We start from the raw sequence: 21803 nt of genomic DNA, 5'->3' as shown, positions 1-21803 counted from the left end.
GAAGAAGATGGGGTATTCAATTCCTAAGGACGAACGAGATGGATCATTCACGAGTGATGCGGTCGCTAACTTAATAAGGTTGGTTATGGTTGAGGAAGAAGGAAGGATTTACAGGGAAAAGGTTAAAAAGGTGAAGGATTTATGTCTGAGTACTGTTAGACAAGAAAAATATATCAACAAATTACAACACTTCTAGGCATGGCAACGGGAAGAAACGGGGACGGGTAATGCATTTCCCACCCCCGCCCTGCCCCCGCTAGAATTGATTAAAATTTTTTTAAAAAAAGAAAAAATATCGTAACTTTTTGGAAAAAATGGGAAAAAAATGGGGCTAAAAAGCAATTACGTAGCAAAAAAAAACAATAACAAAGCTAAATTCAAAATATGGGATCATTATCATAATTTAAAAAATTACTAAAACAAATCAATCAATTCAATTAAAATCATAAAATTTGGGTATTGCATGAGGAATTAAGGACATGCATATTTATTTCCCCCCAAAATACAGTACCATCTAAATATATGTTGTCCCAACAAAAAGTAGCATATGATTATGTTTAGCAAAAAAAGAGATACTAATATACTATGTTGGTTGTCCTTCAACATGTTTCATTCTGTTTAACATATGATTCTGTTCAGCCGTCACGCCCTTTACCCCACACATATATGTACTAATAATAAAAGAAATAAGAAATCATAATTAATTTAAAGTTCTTAAAGCACATTTAAATAAAATCATTTCAAAAGGGTAAAAGGCTCACATTCATTTCATTATTACCAGATAAACTTGTCAGAAACATTTTTTTTTGCTCAAAACATCATGTAATTAAACAAAACTCATGCCCCATTGTCACATCCTATCAAAGCATTGTGTCCTGACGTTTTTCAGCACAAGGTTCCTTAAAGCAATTCACCTAGTCATCTGCTCCCACGAACACAAAGTTCGAGATTATCACAAGATCCAAACACAAACAACACACATGGAGTGAGTTATCACATTCCTAACTAATGGAGAGAAACAAGACAACATGTGGGTATAAATATCATATAAACAAAATAAAATTTACTTAAACATAGCTCATGTCATTTCACCACTTTGTTGCACAACACCACACGTCTCATCCGTTTTCACAACATTCACGTACTCAATGATCAAAACACAATATCACTAAATCAATCAATATTGATAAATACACACGTGTTATACAACAGATACACTAAGACTTAATCCTATATGCAATGTGGTACCATGTCAGTGAAAAACCTCGTTGAGCGCCTAGGAGTACATGACAAGACAAACCACACACTAGCAAGTCAGGTCACTCTCACTAGGTAAAATCATAGGGAAACCAGTCAGGGTCACGCTGTTTTGTGAAAATACTCCAACCATATGGGATCAACATAGGCTTAAAGGAGCAGTCAAACCGGGTATATTTACCCCTAAGGCCTACACTCAGAAGAGTTCGTTAGGGCCTCTCCCTCCTGATTCAGGCCCAACCTAGAAAACATTTTAGCACAGAGACTTTATCTATGAACTGTACAAAACACACGACACCTCAATTGTTCTAAAAATATTTTATCTCGTCGCACTTGTGATTAAACTTGTCAGGTCCCCACAGTGGTTTCCATCACAATACTCGTCGTGCATTAACTGATCGCCCTTAAAGGGTCTTATAGTCATGTGATTGTATAATTCATACTACATAACTCAATGCACACAACATCTCAATGCACATATATATTACAAGTCAATACATACTCAATTTATCACATACACTCAGTCTCAATCACAATGGTGTGATCCCAATTTAACATGTTATCACACCTCATGAATCATATACACTTTACCTATGAACTATGCAATACACACGACTTTTCAATTGTTTTCAAAATAATTTTATCTCATCACACTTGTGATTAAACTCGTCGGGTCCGTACAGTGGATCTCATCACAATACTCGTCACGCAAAAACTTGTCGCCCTTAAAGGGTCTTACAATTGTATTATTGCACAGTTCATAACTCACAACTCAATACACACATCTCAATACACATGTATTTCACCATTCATCACAGGTTCAATTTATCACCTACTCACAAGAGTATAAAAAAATGAAAACACCAAGAGTACCCTATTTTATCAACCAATTTGCATCAGGACATCAATATTGTATTTATAATCATAAAGGAAAAATTACAATTTAATAAACATCCCAAAATAAACCCAATTTAATCCTCCAAGGATCCGTACACATGTGTATTGTGACAACAATAGCGGCATCTCTAGAGGTTTCCTGAAATTCCTCAAGTTTTTCCTCTGACTGCTCTGATAGGGTTCCCAAACGTTAGAGAGATGGAGAAGGGATTGAAGCCTCCATTCCACTATCTATGTGTGATGAGTATTTCTCCCTCAATAGACCTTATTTTACAAATCTCAACAGTGAATATGCTCATAAATGAATCACAATCCTCATATCAAAATTTCACGACAATCCAACGGTTAACGAATCCAGGATCGTATTTTTACTGAGATGGTTTTGGGTTTCTATGGAAAAAGAAAAAGCTACGATGCAAAGGGTATTTCTCTCATGTCAGACATGTATTCATAATTCCCAATGGTGAGAATGTTCAAAAATGCGTTTTGAACCTGGTGCTCAAATTTCATGACGATCCAACGGTGAATGAGTCCGAGATCGCCCTTTTTCTGAGACAGGTTTGGTGGTATGCGGGAAAAGATAGGGTTTTTAGAGGTGGAGAAGGGAAAACGAAATTGAAAGAAAGAGCAGGCGTAGGAAGTATCGTCAAAAATTGACCTAAGATGTCTCTATTTATAGCTATGATACTCAACCTATTATTAACTTTATTTATTTATTTTTATTATTTTATAAAAAGAAACTCTATTTTCTTCCCTATCAAATGAATAAATAAAATACTCTTTTTATTTTCTTTCAAACCATTATTTTAATTAATAAATTTATTTCTGTTTATTTATTTAATTATTAAAAACCTCATCATTTTCATTCATTATTTTTTTTAACTAAAAAAATTTATATACGAAAAATGGAATGTTAAATCAGCAACTTAAACATGTTTCATTCTTTCAAATTACATAATAAAAAAAGAAACAACTTAAATTGTTCAACAAATAAATGTTAATCATTCCTCCAAATTAGTGACACCAGCACCCATCATTTCACCTGCATAAAAGAAATAAAAATTAGAACAAAAGCTTATATTATATAATAACAAAAAATGAAATTTAGAACATTATTTACCTTCATCTGAAACCATTTCATTCATTACAGTAGCACATTTAGCAACAACTTTATAGTTCATAGAACCTATAAAAATACATTACAAGTATTAGTTCCTGAATAAACACAAATATCAATTTAACAACATATACGAATAAAACTTTACCAGTATTTTCAGCACTCCACAACCAACTTCTAGTGCACATTAAAGCCCCTAAAGTAGACCATTGAAGTCGACTATGATGTGGGCTTAATATTTGACCACCATTGCTAAATGTGGATTCTGAAGCTACGATAGATACCGGAATAGCTAATATATCATTAGCAATTGCTTGAAGTGTTGGATACTTAACACCATTAAACTTCCACCACATCAAAATATCAAAGTCAACAGCTCTTGGTATACCCTCTTCTTCTAAATAATGGTCTAACTCTGATTTAACATAAGAACTTCTAGCCCCTTTTTTCCCTTATAATAAATATATCATACACAAATAATGCATTACCAACAACTTCACTACTAGTAACATCACCAACATTACTACCAAAAGAGTCTTTGTTCATTTTCATTTGGTAATCAGAAACTAAGTCATAACACAATTGTTGAATGCACCTCACTTGAGTAAAAGAATCATGTTCATACAATTTTTCATAATAATACTCAAGCAACTCCATCTTGTACCTAGGATCTAAAATAGTGGTAACTCCCATCACATTATGAATCACACCCCAATATTTATCAAATTTGATCATCATATTTTTTTGCCATTTATTGAATCATTGGGTTAGGAGAGTTAATCCATTGTTTGATTGCCAACTTAATCTCACATATATTTGGAAAATACAATTTAGCAGTTGGATGTTTAGTAGAAGAAAATAATTTAGTGATAGTATTAAACAACTTCAATATCCCACAAACATCCTTTGCAAATTGCCATTGTAAAGTACTTGGCAAACAAGTATATTGAGACTCTCGCTACTTTAATTGACAAAATACATCCTCATATCGTATGGCAATTTCAAGAATTTTATAAGTTGAGTTCCATCTAGTTGGATAGTCTAATGCCAAATTCTTAGTGTAAGGGATTCTCAACTGTTTAGCCGTTTCCTCAAATTTTTCCTTCCTCTTAGGTGTTGCTGTCCAATATGCCATACTATCCCAAATATTTTCTACACCTTCTTTCACCACTTCCAACCCATCTTTTACTATCAAATTAATGATGTGAGCACAACAACGCATGTGAAGTAAAGACCCATCCCTAAGAAAACTACCTAAGTGCAATTTATCCTTAATTTTATTAATCATAGCATCATTTGTGGTACAATTATCTAGGGTGATAGTTGACAGTTTTGTGTCAATATTCCAATCCATCAAACAGTCAGTCAACACATTGCAAAGTCTATCACTTGTATGAGGAGCAAGAACATAAATGAACCTAACATAAAAATAGACATATAATATAAAAACAACCAAAAAAAGAGATAGAATATAATCATATTCAATCATTTTATAAAATAAAAGGCCTAATAATATAAAAAGTTCAAATCATTTTATTACCTCAAAATCTGACTTTGTAAGTTCCAACAACCATCAACGTAATGAGCTGTAACAGCCATATACCCCCTCTTCTGACTCGTTGAAGTCCACATGTCTGATGTAATGGCCACTCTTCCATCAAGACTATCCAACAACTTCAAAGTTGTAGCTCGTTCATTCTCATAGATTTTCATTATCTCCTTCTTAATTGTGTTTCTAGTAGGAACCTAAAAAATATCACTATTTTATTTTATAATATACCATCTGAAAAAGAGACACTTCATGTCTTTATCTTTATTAAAAATAGTTAAAGAAAATAGTGATAACAGTTATTTTTTTTGGAAAAATGGTAGTAGTTACATATAACATATGAAAAGTTCATGAAAGAAATAAAAATAGTTATATATATTAAAGGATAATTTAAAAATAAAAAATACATTCATCAAAGGAAATAATTACATTTATTAATAGTTATAAATCAATAAATGTATCTATAATATATTTTTTGCGTACTTGAAAAATGGTTTTTGTTAGCGAACCTGAAACACAGGTTGGAGGGCAGTAGAGTATCTCCTAAAACCTAGGTGATCCATAATTGATAGTGGATACTCATGCATAATAATTTCTTTTTCTAGCTCTTCCCTTGCACATTTTGCATCATAAGTTCCCATACCCAACTCTTGCTTTCCTTCCACGACCTTAGGTGTAAGAAATGTTTGGCCCTTCATCCCTCTCATAAAAATCTTGTACTGAACACAAATCTCATTATGCTGCCACAAATGCTTGGTTCCATTTTTTTATTTTCCACCAAAAAGTTTCTTACAATACTTGCATTCAGCCTTATCCAAACCATTGACTTTAATTTTTTTAAAATGCTGCCAAATCTTACTTTTCAGCCTACATATTTCTCCTTGCGCCTCCGCATTATTAACTTCATCTTCATGAGGTGAAGGAGTATGATCAACATTAATAGGTGAAGGAGAAGGTGCAAGATCAACTTGAATAGGTGAAGGAGTTTGATCAATTGGTGAAGGTGGAGGAGGCTCATTAATTGGTGATGGAATAGGGTAAATTCCTTCGGGTGAAAAACTAATATCTTCCATTACTTTCCTGGAAAGAAAAAAAACACTAATATCATAAAATGTTTTTCCCAAACAAGTTGTATGATAAATGCTGAAAGTAGAATGATAAACAAGTAGATTTTTTAATTATACACTAGAATTAAGCTCCATTTTTTATTTTTTTAAATTATAATGAAAATCAATCAATGAAAAAATCTGAATTAAGCTCCTCTCTTTGTAAAATCAACATGGCAGTAAACTATATGCAGTAAACTAAATTAAACATCACTATATGCAGTAATATTTCTAGCTAATGTTCCAGATTACTGAATTATGGCTCTTGTATCTTGATAATGATGATTAGTTTTATCTAGTTTTATTCTAAGCAAGTATATCTTTGCTAATTTCTAAAAAAATTTATCATTGTATAAACACTTTTCTTGGCTATAGTACAAATTTAACAAATAATGAAATTTATTAGTCAATACATAATTACTTCTATTGTTTGTGACTACTTGCATAACATTTTGTATTCTTCAAACTACTTAAAAAAGTTGTGCAAAGGCAAATATTATGAGTGAATGAATGAATGAAAGAACACCATTTTTGTACTTCCTTTTAAGCTAGCAAAATAGAAAAGAAAAACATGCATCATAGAACATAAAATAAGAATTATTTCTTCTGAAAAGAAGTTCCATATAAGAGCCATTAACTTTCAGTATTTTCAAGCCTACAAGGATATGGTCTAACACTAATTGCACAGGGGAGATCAATGTGTCTTCCAAACATAAATAAATACCAAGGTTACTTCTATTTTCTGCTTAATGTTTCTCAGTATCATTTTTAGTAAAAAAATTAACATTGCAAAACTCAATTGCTTTACAATCACATCAAAATTTGCATTTTTTATACAAAATATGTGACACCCTCTACCCCGACATATATATATAAATAAATAAAATATATAAAAATATCGGTAAATAAATTCACGTGGGTAAAAGGTTCATATTCACTTCATTATTATCAATTAAAACTTATTAGAAACATATTCGGCTCAAAATAAGGCCGTCAAAAATTACAAAAATATTTTGTAAAATTAGTGAGGTAAAATAAAATAGACAAACATCATACAATTAATATAAAAACTTATGCCCCAATGTCACATCCTATCAGAGCATTGTATCCCGACGACCTTCAGCATAAGGTTCCTTAAAGCAATTCACCTAGTCATTTGCTCCCCCGAACACAAAGTTCAAGATCATCACAGGATCCAAACTCAAACAGCACACAGGGAGTGAGTTATCACATTCCTAACTAATGGAGAGAAACAAGATAACATGTAGGTATAAATATCATATAAACAAAATAAAACTTACTTAAACATAACTCACGTCATTTTGCATCGAAACATCAGTTGGTCCATCAATCATAGTCAAATCACGATTAAAAGCATATAAACAAAATTAAATTTCATAAAACAACCCAAAATTGGTCTTTTAAGGATCCCGACACATGTTCCTAATCCCCAAGCATGAGTAACTCATCTCTTACCTCGATGTAGTTGTTCAAATGTTCTCTGTTAGGAATGGTGACATTTTTTGTGCTCTCTAGAGCTCATCCTTCGATTGCTCTTTTAGGGTTCATGTGTGTCAAAGAAAAAGAGAACAAAAAATGTTTTGTAAAAATTGTTCTTGGTTAAAAGTTTTTTTATATAGCGAGGGAACTGATGATCTAATTTTTAATTTTATTTATTTTTTATTTAAATAAAAAATCAAAAGGCATTGCTGTTACATTATGCATTACTCTTTATACACAATATTTATACCATATGTTTAACCCGCTATTGGTCAAACATGCTGACAGTTTGCTCACTTCTGTTTTGATAGATCATAGATTGTTTTGTGCCTAGAAATTCTAGTTGTGCTAATGGAAAATATATCAATAATATGATAGAACATTTTGTAAAAGTAAATTGTTTATCATATCAATTTAAAAATAAGATCACTTAAGCAGAATTACAAGGACTGTTACATAAATCTTAACAGCGTTTCATGGAGCCACTTGGTGGAGTCTTATCATTCATATATTAATATTGATATTTATTCATGCTATTATGCTCATAAATACGTGTCCTTGGGAAGAGTTGTCTATACCAAATTACTTAAGGTCTTCAACTTCACCCCTTCATACGTGGAGCCACTTGGTGGAGTCTTACCATTCATATATTATTATTATTGCTATTTATTAGTATATATACTTTTAGTTTATAACTATTTACTTTTTGTGATGAGTTTATAATTTCTTTACACATTAAGTGTAAAAAACAATGTTATCTTTCGGTTAGTCTACAAACCAACCTAGTTTTGTTTATTATAATTACTATATGAATATTATATTTAAAAGTATTAATTTATAATAATTAATTGAGTTAATAATCCAAATGAAATGGTAGTATGCATTTTTTGTTGGTTATGATTTGAGTGCATTGAATGGAAAAAAAACATGTTTTCTAAGATGGTTTTGTTAAAAACCGTCTTAGAAAGTGGATTAGAAAGTGGATTTCTAAGATGATTTAAAAACTATCGTGAAAAGTAATGACTTTACACGACAGTGGCTTCAAAGTGTTGACTTTCTTCATAACCTACTTAGAAATTATATTTTCTAGTAGTGACTAATAATAATACGGTGATGAGGAAGAAGGTGCAAATACATTAAATGCAAAAGCAAAAACCTTAGAAGAGGGGGAGAGTAAGCCGACTCCTAACGTTGATGGATTGGAGTTTGTGGTGAGGGACTCGGAATTTACATGGACGTGGAAAGCAATACCTATCAAAAATGGATTAGGCTTGTGTTGGTCTACATAAAAATGGTAATCTCCAACCAAAAGATCAAGACAAGGCCCTTTGTGATAGAAGAACATAATTAACACTTGAAGAATTTGAGGTGGTAGCATGTACGGGGGTCCAACAAGGTTTTGAACAACTTAGTGGTGAGGTGAAGGATACGATTGTTAGTGTGCTAGGCCTCTTACATTGGAAAAACTAGAAGGCCTAATTACATTAGCAAACCATTGAAGTGTTGGAGAACATTTACCATAAATCGGATCTCTCGGTGGGTCAGTTGGTCATCACTAGGTTTGAGGGCGACAAGGATAATGCGACATGGTAGTGGATGAAGGAATGGTTAGACAATCAAGAATGTCGCAGTGTGTTGTATGTGGTGTTTGGAAGCAAAGCGAAACAAAGTCAAGATTAAGTCACAGAAATAGCTCTAGGTTTCGAGAAATCAAAACTTCCATTTTTTTGGTACTAAGGGTTCGACGTGGACCATGGGATAAAGATGTGTTACAATTACCAGAAAAGTTTGAGGAGTGAACTAAAGGGTGTGGAATAGTGTGCACTGGTTGGGCACCACAATTAGAGATATTAAGCCACGTGGAAATTGGTGGGTTTTTTACTCACTTTCGTTGGACCTCTATGGTGGAGGCTGTTCAAAATGAGAAACCTGTATTTCTATTTATGTTTCTTGAAGACCAAGGATTGAACACAAAACTGTTGGAAGAGAAGAAGATGAGGTATTTGATTCCTAGGGGTGAACTAGATGGATCTCTCACGAGTGATGCGGTCATAGACTCAATAAGGCTGGTTATGGATGAGGATGAAGAAAGGATCTAAAGGGAAAAAATTAAAGAGGTAAAGGATTTATTTGTCAATGTTGACAGGCAAGAAAGGTATATTGATGAATTGATACACTACCTTAAGAGGAGTCTTTCTAATTGCTAATCTTCTTGTTGTTGGTTTTGCTTGAGCCTATGTTGAATCTTTTGTCAAAGAAATATAATATGGTGTTATCATGGTTTGTGTGGCTTATAACAAAAATAACATTATCATCAATGGTAAGGAATTATGTAATAAACATCATAAAATTTAAATCATGCTCATGGTTAACATGTCATATGTAGGGTTTCTCTTTTTGTTCTTTTGAATGGTTTTCCAATTATACGATGTCTACAAAAACAATGTCATAATCTTTTTATTGTATATGTATATGGGTTTAGGTATTCTTTGTTCCTTGTATCTATTAAATGTCCTCTTTTGACGTAGCTCCATGTGGAGCTTGTAGGCCTTGAATCTTCTTCATCAATGGAATCCTTTGCTTCTTGAAGATGAATGGCAGCGGAATGGAGAATGAAGAAAGATGATTGGAGACGCCACTTCAAGGAGAAGATGAGTCAAGAAGAAGTTCACCACCATAGGAAGCCATGGATAAGAGCTTGAAGGTAGGAAAAGATGAGTGGAGGGAGAGGGAGAGAAAGAGAAAAAAATTTTATGCCTCAAATGAGGTCTGAACTTTGAAGTGTAATTCTCAAATGATCAAAGTTGAAAAAATGCACATACATGGCTTCTATTTATAAACTAAGTGTCACACAAAATTGGAGGGAAATTTGAATTTCTATTCAAATTTCACTTGAATTTGTGGAGTCAAATTGTGGAGCCAAAATTTCACTAATTATGATTAGTGAATTTTAGCTATGGTTCAGCCCACTAATCGAAGATCAAGTTCAAGATTCTCCACTAAGTGTACTTAGGTATCATGAGGCATGTAAAGCATGAAGGACATGCACAAAGTATGACTATATGATGTGACAATGGGGTGTAGCAAGCAAATGCTCACCTCCCCCTCCAAAATTTAATTGGATTGGGCTTCTCCCAATTCTATTAAATTTATTTCCCAATACACACATCAAATATTCACTTAATGCACATAAAATTACAAAACTACCCCTAATTCAAAAACTAGTATAGGTGCCCTAAAATACAAGGGCTGTAAAATCCTACATTTCTAGGGTACCCTACTAAAATTATGGAGCCCTAAATACAAGGCCCAAAAATAATGAAACTTTAATCTAATATGTACAAAGATAAGTGGGCTCATACTTAGCCCATGGGCCCAAAATCTACCCTAAGGCTGATGAGAACCCTAGGACCTTCTCTTGCATCTCTAGCCCAACCTTCTCTTGATTGGTTTAGGTATTGAATTTACACTTTCCAAACTCGATCCAATCAAAACTAAACCAACTATATTTTGATTATTTTTTTATTTTTAATACTATAGTTTTTAATGCTAATAACAATGTGAGTTAATGGAGGACAATGCTCATTATGGACCAGTCAATGAAAGTGAGTCCACAATAGAAATGCCTCAAAGATTGAAAACAATTCCCTTTTGGAGAAAAGTTTACGTTTAAGCCATGTTGATTGTGGCTGTATGACTCCTTAGAAAGTTTTAGACTCTTAGCACCCACTTGAATGTATGCAATTCTATCATTAGCATTTCAATCAGTTATGATGTAATCATTGGATTAGTGCCACTTGCTTTGAGATTCGTGATAGTAGAATGGTATCCCTTTTCCTTATATTGCAATGTTGAATGAAAATAAGGTAGGGAATTGACATTTGAACTCTTTCTTAGCTAATTCTTACCCTTGGAGTCCTTCCTACTTAGAAGGAGAATCTTTATCCCAATTCACTATACCATTGGTGCTTTCATTAGTCAACGTGCCTCCCTCTCAAGTTAAGAACCTTTTGAAACAATGTCTCACTCAGATTAAGGACCTTTAGCTCCATATAGATAACCAATATTCCTCCTTGGCTGCTGAGTTAGTCACCTTCAAGGAGCATATGCAGTTGATTTTCAACAACTCTTCCGCCCAATTCATTGGTTTATTCGGTTCAAACCACTAAGGTTCGCCTAGCTCCATTTGATGATTCTAATCCACTTGAATGGATCTACCAAGAGAATGAATATTTTGAGTTTACCAAGACACCACCTTCCCATCATCTTACCCTACTTTCATTTTTCATGCAAGGCATTGGCCTAGGACGGTTCAAGTGGCTCTACGCGAACCAACAACTCATTTTTGGGAGGCCTTCACCTGTTCATTAGAGCTTTGATTTGACAAGTCTTCCTATGTCAACCACCAAGTGACATTATTTAAACTCCAACCAACTAGATTAGTGATTGAGTACCAATAGAAATCTCAGTCAATCTCCAATCGCATCCTCGGAGCATTTTTTATATATAATGGGAATTTAAAATAAAAGAGGAAGAAATAAACAAAAGATAAAAATAAAATAAGTCAAGTTCTAACACATCTCATACAGCATAGAAAGTCAATATAAAATCATATGAAAATTCTAAATCACATAAAGGTTGTCAACATAGGTATTAAATAAATTGATGATAATGTTTTCATTTAGTTTGAACATTATAAAATTATCAACTTTTTGTTGATCATGGGTTGAACATGTGAAGCTGCTTGTAATGAGCTTTAGAAAGAAACTCTTCAACAATGACTCTCATATCTTTTGCTTCACTTTTTCCTTGAGCACCTAGCATATTTCCTGAAAAATTCATGGTTAAGCATGATACATGTTTAGTAATGAATATTGTGCTAAATCCAATTTGTAGTTTTTTTTTCTTATCAACTAGAAACTTTGACATTAAAAATTAAATTTTCATGTTATATAAAAAAATATTTCCACTTAATTTTTCTTTTCATCATTAGCAAACATTTCTTAATATTTCAACAAAAATTTGCAAGGAAAGAGAATTTTTAAAAGTGAAGAAAATACAAAAAAAAAAATCCAAAGTGAGAACACTTGTTGCAACTTCGGCTTTTATGCTTTTCTCATTGGGTAGAACCATTTGTTGGAAAATTTAGCAATATTTAATAAAAAATTGAACAATAATGAAAATGATGAAACATTTTAAAATATGTATACTCACTTCAGCTTTTGCTTCTTTATTTTTCTCTTGAGCTACAATAAATTCCTGAAAATAATAGCAATATTTTAAAACTTTTTAAATAGTAAAGGAAAATACAAAACAACCAAAATATGTATACTCTAAACAATTTATCCATCATTTTATTAAAATTTTAGCAATATTTAAAAATAGTATTTTTCAATAGTAATGAAAAAGATTTCAAACTCCCAAAATAAGCATACTCACTATACCTATGATCTTCCAAAAAGTCCTTGTAGTTAAATTAAAAAAAATGTAAAAAATTAATACGAATGTTTTTTCCTTGAATATATTGATGGTAAAATTTAAAATATCATTTTGAATTGATATTTAAAATGTGAAACTCTACATGCACCTAAGCAATAAAAGAGAACTATACCTTTCTAAGTTATTGTAAAAAAAGAAGAAGAAGTTCTACTACCACTATATCTAATATACTCTTTCTTACTAGTTTTCAATAAATTTTAACCAATGGTAAAAGATGTGTTAAAAAAATGTGATGGGGAATTTGTTGTGAGCTAGAACTCTTCATTTTGAAAGTAAGTACACTCACTTTTGTTTCTTCTTTGGTTTTGCGGTTGCTTTCTTCTTTGTCTTGTGTCTTTACTTTTTGACGTCGAATACGAATTCCTTCATTCTCGTATCTCTCAACCTCCTTCAAAGAAAAATATCAAAGATTAAAAAAAATTGTCAAAAAAAAGTTGATGTTGCAATTCATTCATTCATAGCATGCTAAATAGGAAAATGTAAAACTGACAAATAAACACAGAAAAAGAGGGGGGGGGGGTGGTGTTTACAATTATGAGCTTAGAAATAAGGTATCTAAGGATTTTTCATCACTCTTGACTTTAAGCCATAAAGACTCTTGGCCCTTGGTAATTAAGGGTTAAGCATGAGTAAGTGAAAGTGTGTGTGGGTGTGTGTGTGTGTGTGTGGGTGGGTGCGCATGCACGTGCATATGCGTGCGCGTGTGCGTGCGTGTGTGCGTTCGTGCGTGTGTGCGTGCGTGTGCGTGTGTGTGTGCGTGCGTGTGTGTGTGTGTGGGGGGGGGTGGGTGGGTGTGTGTGCGCGTGCGCATGGGTGCGCGTGTGCGTGCGTGTGCGTGTGCGTGTGTGTGGGGGGGGGTGGGTGGGTGTGTGGGTGGGTGTGTGGGTGGGTGTGTGTGTGTGTGTGTTGGATTTTTTTAGTCTTTTCATTAAAACTTGCATTTTAAAGAAAAATAATAAATATTGGTTCTACTAGACCGGTTCACTGATTCAATCGAGTAAGGTCCAATTGGATCAATGGCATATCTAATTAAATAAGTGGCTGACACCGATTATACAACTACTTCTTGGTCCAACTGGTTAGATAAATTAATTCAACGTAATTTTTGAAACTATGACTTTAACCATAAAACAATCATCCTAAGGCATCCAACAAAAATCAAGCAAAATTGTGTTGACCATCATAGTCATAAAACAACACCACAAGTCCATTTCTTCACAAAACAAAATAATAACTCCAATACTCAAGTTACATCATAAAAGGAATAAAAAATGTTTCAATACCCACTATTGCAAGATTCTTCAAAAAAATTAAAAGCAAGATTTATCTTCTTTAACCTGCCAAGGTGTCAAACCCAATTCTCCTTGACAAGTACTATATGTGACCCCACTCATGGCAAAATCATAAGTTCTTGAGTGGCTAGGAAGTGGTCGATAGTATGGTAAACTACTTAAGAAAACAAACATAATCCTCAGTGTCATAAAAATAGCTTCATAATAAGCAATCCATTATCTACGAGAACAAAACCATTAGTAACATTGGAAAGACTACGTAGGACCTCACCAATCGCCTTTGAGTGTTATTGATTGTTAGGATGGTTGTGAGACGGTAAATCATAAAACTCGAGAGAGGTAGGTTTAATTTTATTTAGAAAATTCCTTTTTAACTAAATTCTAATATATTATAATAAAATAAGATTTTTAATGTACATACATATACACACACAGATTATAGATATGTTAATAACGATGTTTTTGCAATAGATAATGTTCTGCTTAATTATGAACACAACCTTTATGTTGTCAAGGATTGTGTTTGTTAGCTTAGAGTGTGTTTGGATGAGGGATTTAAAATTTTGAGAAATTAATTTTAAATTTTAAGAATTTCAAATACTTCAATTGAAATTCTTTTATTTTCAAAATTTTGTGTTTGGACAAAAAAATTGAAATTGTGAGGTGAAAGAAAATGAATGCAAAGAGAAAAGAAGATATGGATGGTGTGCTTCCAAGGAGAAGAATACTGATGCGGCATGGGAAGTCTAAGGAGAACAGAGACACAACGGTGTATATCACCACACCCGACCACAACATTTAGTCAACCGTGCAAGGCATGACTTAGGCCCTCTGCGTCGTCGAGCACCTCCGCTGCGTGATGGATATGACAGCTGCTCCCCAGACTGGTGGGTGCAGCTGCTTCAACATTTTTAGTTGTTTAAAATTCTAAAAATTTAAATTCTTCATAAAAAAATCCAAACAATGAATTTTAGATTACAAAAATTTAAATTCCATGATAAATTACTTTCCTCAATTAAATTTTTTTATCCAAACACACTCTTAAGGTGATTACAAAAACTGGTGAACTCCTACTAGCCGCTGAGCTAGGATTTTTCCGTGAGTTGGACCACTAACAGTAATTTCTAGAGGAAGTTGAGAAGCAACGTGATTAGGGTCCATGGTAGGTTAAAGAAGATTCATCGTGTCTTGAATCTAATTGAAGGGCTAGGATTAGAGAACATGAAAATACATTGGCTTTGAACTTAATTTTATTGCCTACAATGTTATTATCGGTGTAGGGCGACAAAGGGGAAATTTCCTTTGAAATAATTTTTTATTTTTTGGTGTGGTTACCAATTGTTTGGTGGATTGGTGTACGTACAATTGATTTCTAAAAATTGGGTCCCAAAGAGTAGGTAACAACTCTATAATAACTTTTTAGTTGATAAGGAATGTACAATTATAATACATGTGCATCGTATGTAAAGGTGCACAAATGGATCTTGTAAGGATGACTACTAAGATCTAGCCCAATCTGATGAGTTATAGTACTTTGATGGATGGATATTCTAAGGATAAGCACATTGATGACATGCACATGCTAAATGTATATGATGAAATGAAACACCTCTTTATTAGGTTGGACAAGGAGTATAATAATACACTAGTGAGAGTATATGGAAATATTGGTATGTTCTCAAAGGCTATGGGTAAATTTAGAGAGATGGAGACTTGTGGAATAAAAATAAATAGTAAATTGCAATGCAATGATTGAGGTATATGGAAGACAACAAGTATATTGTGGTTAAAAAATTATTTGATGACATGAAAGCAAGACACTAAATCTTATATAATCAAATATTTCATTTTTTACTCATTTGGAATAATGATATTTATAATCTCATTAGACTAATTGATCATATAAAGTTTACTACTTCAAATTATGTTTCCACAAGTAAAACATGGACATTGCTTAATGTCTAATTGATGTATTAGGTATTAACCCTACTACATATATGTCATTTTTATGTAATATGCTATTTGTAAAGCTGATTTTCCTAAAATTTCTTATGTTTTTGTTTTTCATATATAGATGAAACCTTTGGTCTTGAGTTGTATTCCTGGTTGAGTATCACTTGGATTCTCTATCAATCCTAATTCTTTTTTTCTTCTTCAAAATTAATTTTTTATTAATTAATTGGCTTTTGGACACTAATAGATCTCCATAGATATGATGTTGATCAAGAGATTTTTGGATGGCTACATGAAAATTTACTCTTGTGTCCATTATTTATTAGTTATCTTCAAAAGAAATTTTACTTTATGTTATATCATTTTTTACCATTATTTTTTTCATTTATCAACAAAAAGATATGTAAATTGTTATCCTTTGTTGATGTAGTCTTTGTCTATCAAATTAAATTATCTGACTAGACATCATGGGTCCACACTTAAAGTATGATATATTTTATTAACAATTGATGTATTCGTGACATAGGTCAATGCTCTATACTAGAATGGTCTATAAAAGTATAATTATTTATCATAAAATTATAGTGGTTTCACTAACATTTTAATTTTTATTATACATTGACTATTATATTGAAGGCTAATTTAATGTTAAACATATAGTAAATGACTTATATATACAGTAGCGTAACAATTGAGAGCAATGAATGAAATAATAATATAGTCTAAAGAGCTTAATTTGAGCACAAATCTTGATCACTTATTTTTAATTTGTAATAAAATATTATAAATTAATTGAATAATAAATACTTATTTTTCTATGTTAAAGAATCTTGTGTAAAATCTACTAATTCTAGTTTGAAAAAAAAAACTATATGCTAAAACTAACTATTAACTTTAAGAAATAAAATCTCTATATCCACTATGTATAATATTTATCAATAATTCCAGCTATATATACAAAGAAGTTGGGTAATTTTCTCTATAAATTTTTCATAATGAAACAACTAATGAAGAAAATTTACTTATACTCAGTTTTATTATCTTAACTCATGATGGAAGAAAATAAACAAACATAGAATTTTTCATTTTAAATTGGATTATGTACCTTATCAAATCTTTCAACTTCCCAATTTTTCATCCATTCATCAGGTAGTAGTTTGGAACGTCTTCCTCTCTTTGGCCGTGAACTTTGTGTCAGAGATGGAGTTTCATTCTAGTAATACAAAAGTATGTAAGATAAACATATAGATAAAAATGAAAACAAATTTAAATTTACAATGATGTAGTGTCTTTTTAGAACCGAAAGTATCGTCATTGCTATTAATGGATACTTTTGGCACTACTAAAGGAGATGTATTTTCTTGTTACTGATAAAAAAATGTATGTAAATTTATGAATTGATGTGAATACATAATTCAAGTTTATATAAGGCATATATCTTGAAAAAAATTCATGAAAATCAACACAAATATTTAAAGTGTACAAATACCATGGGTGTTCTTTTAGGATTTAATGTTCAAATGTGCAATTGTTGCATGGTCAAGTACTTCTGGATCTTATATATGTTTGAGTATTATCAATTAAATTTTTAGTTTAAAATTTATAAATTAGCTACCCTATAAGGTAGTAAAGTAAAACAAATTTGTTAAACAACTATCTTAATTTGATAAAATATATTTATAAACCAATCTAATAAATTAAAAGTTAGAGTATTTGACATGTGAAATACACTTTTTTTTTTCTTGATAAAGTAGGAAAATATATGATTAGATCATATATACAAGAAGATTAAGATGGAAAAAATTGAATTATTTTGACAAAATAAATATTAAATAAAAATTAAATTTATACCAAATTTGTTGGATTGCCAACCACATCACCACAATTAACATCATAGTCGTAAGAAATGCAAAAGGATATCGGTGTTGCATCTATAGGCTCATCCTCATTTGGTCTTGATTGACTCATCCTTATCAAAATTTGTTTACAATTCTTCCTGCATTAAAGTAACACAAACAAGAAGATAGTTAAATTCCTTATATTCTTTATCAAAATTTAATAATATAAATATATGTAATCAGAATTTAGAAAGCAAAATTTATGTTGTGAATTAAAAAAAAGTTCTAACACAATATTGATCTCAAACTAAGCAAACATTGAATTGCATTGAATAGAAACTTCTCGGTATTTAATTTCGTCTATCTAATTATTCAATCATAAATGAAAATATATTTTGCTATGAAAAGATAGTGTGTGGGAGAGGAGAGACTCATACATACATACATATTGATCAACAAAGAGAATGAATTAAAAAATATAAATGATATACCAACCCTTACAACAATTTAGAAACAACCACTACAAGATTTTTAAGAAAATCATATGCTCCAAAATAAACAAAAAAACAACCTCTTAGTGTTGTTTTACTCCAAGTATAAGTTCTAATTGATCAAATATGTATGTATATATGTATGTATACTTTCACAACAAATTTTATATTATTTGTATAAAACCATTGCCATATGTAAGCTCAAAGGTGAAGGTACAAATATTGGTGTTTCCAAAGTCATTGGTTAGTTAATTCATTCATTAATCTCACAAAACAAGGCTGGGGTTCCTACGCTCAACGCATAAACCCCCCACGCTATCCCAAGAGGCCAAAGAATGGGTTGCTTTCTTCTTGTTTAAGGATTAACCCCATATTTGGATCTTAGTGCCATTTGGGGTTTGTGACACTTAGTGCTATGAGGTAAAAAAGCTCACATGCTCTCTGCCTTTTCCAAGCTTAGCACTTGAATTGATATTGAACATTGACATGTGATTCTATAGAACATAAGTTCACAATTTGTGCCTTTCTAGGCCTCTCGAGGGCTCCAATTCATTCTCAAACACTCAACACATAATTATGGTTCTACATTTGATTCCTAACATGTTCTTAGTTTTTGAAAGTAACAAAAACAATCTCAACAACAATTCACGAATCAAACAATTATCTCTAAATCCTTAATTCTTTAAGAACATCAAAAGGGGGAAAAGTATGCCATCAATCAAGCACTCAAGATACATAAAGTAAATATTAAATTTGTGCCCAGGGTGCACATAATCCATCCAATTTGAAGAAAAAAAATTGACACATCAATCCTATTAGGGTTTAAGGTCAACCCCTCTACCCATGGCTGATGACACACCTATGAAAAACAATTTCCATTACGCCTTACCTTGAATGATGAAAATGTAGTAATTTCGAAGTGGTGCTCCCCTGATTCGCCCTCACAAATTCAACAACGCTTCGTATGATGACCCTAGGCGACAACACACCTTTCCCAAACACTTTAGGTTTAGGATGAGATAAAAAGAAATAAATTATTCCTATTGGGCCATGAACACAAGGCCCACTAAAGATTCAAAGAAAAGACTTTATATCATCATGAATACAACACACACACACATAAAGTAAACAAGATTTGAGCAAGTTTAAAATGTACATATTTAATGCTATTAATGTTTCCCAAATACTTTAGGTTTAGGATGAGATAAAAGAAGATAAATTATTTCAATTGAGCCACGTACACAAAGCCCACAAAAGATTCAAGAAAAGATTTTATATAATCATGAATACAACACACACATAAAGTAAACCGGATTTGAGCAAGTTTAGTAATGTATATATTTAATGCTATCAATGTAGTATTTATATAAACATTAAAATGCTATTATTTAATATATTTGTTAAATATAATATATAATTAAATTTAATACTCTTATTAAATATAATATTTCTTAAATTTAATATATTCAATAAACAAAATATAATGTTTGCTAGTTAAATAAAGACTTAAACTGTTTTTGGTCCATAATAATTTTTTTGCATTGAGTTCTTAATAAAACAAAATTTTTGTCAAACCTAGTAATGTTTCCATGGCTAGCCTTCGGACACTTAATCCCAAGCCTTGAACTTGCCAAGCTCATTGTTCAAAAGGGTCATCATATTAGTTTCGTGTCCACCCCAAGAAACATAGAGTGTCTTCCCAAATTGTCCCCAAACTTAGCTTCATTCATCAAATTTGTGAAGCTTACACTGCCCAAAGTGGACAACCTTCCAGAAAACGTTGAAGCCACCATTGATGTCCCTTATGATGTCGTTCAGTATCTCAAAAAAGCCTACGATGATTTGGAAGAACCCTTGACCTGTTTTCTCAAATCTTCCAAAGTTGATTGGCATTTCTATGACCTAATTCTCTTCTGGGCAAGTACTTTGGCTTCTAAACTTGGTATAAAGAGTTCCTTTTACAACATCTGTACTTCACCATGTGTGGGCTTCATCGTACCCCCTTCAGTTCTCATGGGTGATGATCCCGTCAGAGCAAAAATCAAAGACTTCATAGTTCCTCCGTCGTGGATCTCTTTTTCGACAATTGTGGCATATTGACACTTTAAGATGAAGAGAAACTTTGATGTTGTCTCTGATAATGACTCAAGCATTTTTTACATGTACCATTTTGGTGTAGTGATCTAGAACTGTGATATTGTAGTGATTAAAAGGTGTACAGAGTTCAAACCAAAGTGGTTTGAAGTGCTAGAGAACATTTACCAGAAATTGGTTATCCTCGTGGGTCAACTCATCAATAGAGAATTCGAGGGAGACGAGGATAACACCACATGGCAGTGGATGAATAATTAGTTGGACAAACAACAATGTAGGAGTGTTGTGTACGTGTCGTTTGGAAACTAAGCAAAACCAAGTCAAGTTGAAGTGACACAAATAGCTCTAGGTTTGGAGGAATCAAATATTCATTTTTTTGTCTGCTGAGGGTTCAACATGGGCCATGGGACCCATATATGTTACAGTTACCAAAAAGGTTCAAAGAGCAAACCAAATGGTGTGGAATAGTAAGCCCTGGTTGGGCACCATAGATGAAGGTATTGAGCCACAAGGCAGTTGGTGGGGTTTTGACTCACTCTGGTTGGACCTCTGTGGTGGAGGTTGTTTAGAATGAAAAACCTCTAGTTTTGTTAATGTTTCTTGCAGACTATGGATTGAACTCGAGGGTGTTGGAAGTGAAGAAGATGGGGTATTCAATTCCTAAGGACGAACGAGATGGATCATTCACGAGTGATGCGGTCGCTAACTTAATAAGGTTGGTTATGGTTGAGGAAGAAGGAAGGATTTACAGGGAAAAGGTTAAAAAGGTGAAGGATTTATGTCTGAATACTTTTAGACAAGAAAAATATATCAACAAATTACAACACTACTAGGCATGGCAACGGGGTGAAACGGGGACGAGTAATGCATTTCCCACCCCCGCCCCGCCCCCACTAGTATTAATTAAAATTAAAAAAAAATATTGTAACTTTTTGGAAAAAATGGAAAAAAAAAATGGGGCTAAAAAGCAATTACGTAGCAAAAAAAACAATAACAAAGTCAAATTCAAAATATGGGATCATTATCATAATTTAAAAAATTACTAAAACAAATCAATCAATTCAATTAAAATCATAAAATTTGGGTATTGCATGAGGAATTAAGGACATGCATATTTATTTCCCCCCAAAATACAGTACCATCTAAATATATGTAGTCCCAACAAAAAGTAGCATATGATTCTGTTTAGCAAAAAAAGAGATACTAATAT

The 21803-nt window shown here is 32.3% G+C and overlaps 1 protein-coding gene and 1 long non-coding RNA gene across 2 annotated transcripts; one reads left to right on the top strand and one right to left on the bottom strand.

The window, feature by feature from the left end:
* Nucleotides 1–12667: 12667 nt before the first annotated feature.
* Nucleotides 12668–17385, bottom strand: LOC114424688. Its single transcript, XR_003669055.1, has 3 exons — nucleotides 17276–17385; nucleotides 13212–13313; nucleotides 12668–12685 (listed from the first exon to the last, which is right to left on the bottom strand). It is a non-coding gene; the product is annotated as an uncharacterized LOC114424688 (long non-coding RNA).
* A 2695-nt stretch (nucleotides 17386–20080) lies between these two features.
* LOC114424145 (UDP-glycosyltransferase 91A1-like) lies at nucleotides 20081–20599 on the top strand. Its single transcript, XM_028391002.1, has one exon. The coding sequence runs from the start codon at nucleotides 20081–20083 to the stop codon at nucleotides 20597–20599; it is 519 nt and encodes a 172-aa protein (XP_028246803.1).
* Nucleotides 20600–21803: the final 1204 nt, after the last annotated feature.

This window comes from Glycine soja, chromosome 8 (assembly GCF_004193775.1).
Source record: "Glycine soja cultivar W05 chromosome 8, ASM419377v2, whole genome shotgun sequence".
In the NCBI taxonomy this organism is placed as follows: Eukaryota; Viridiplantae; Streptophyta; class Magnoliopsida; order Fabales; family Fabaceae; genus Glycine; species Glycine soja.
This window is presented reverse-complemented; position numbering and strand designations above follow the sequence as displayed.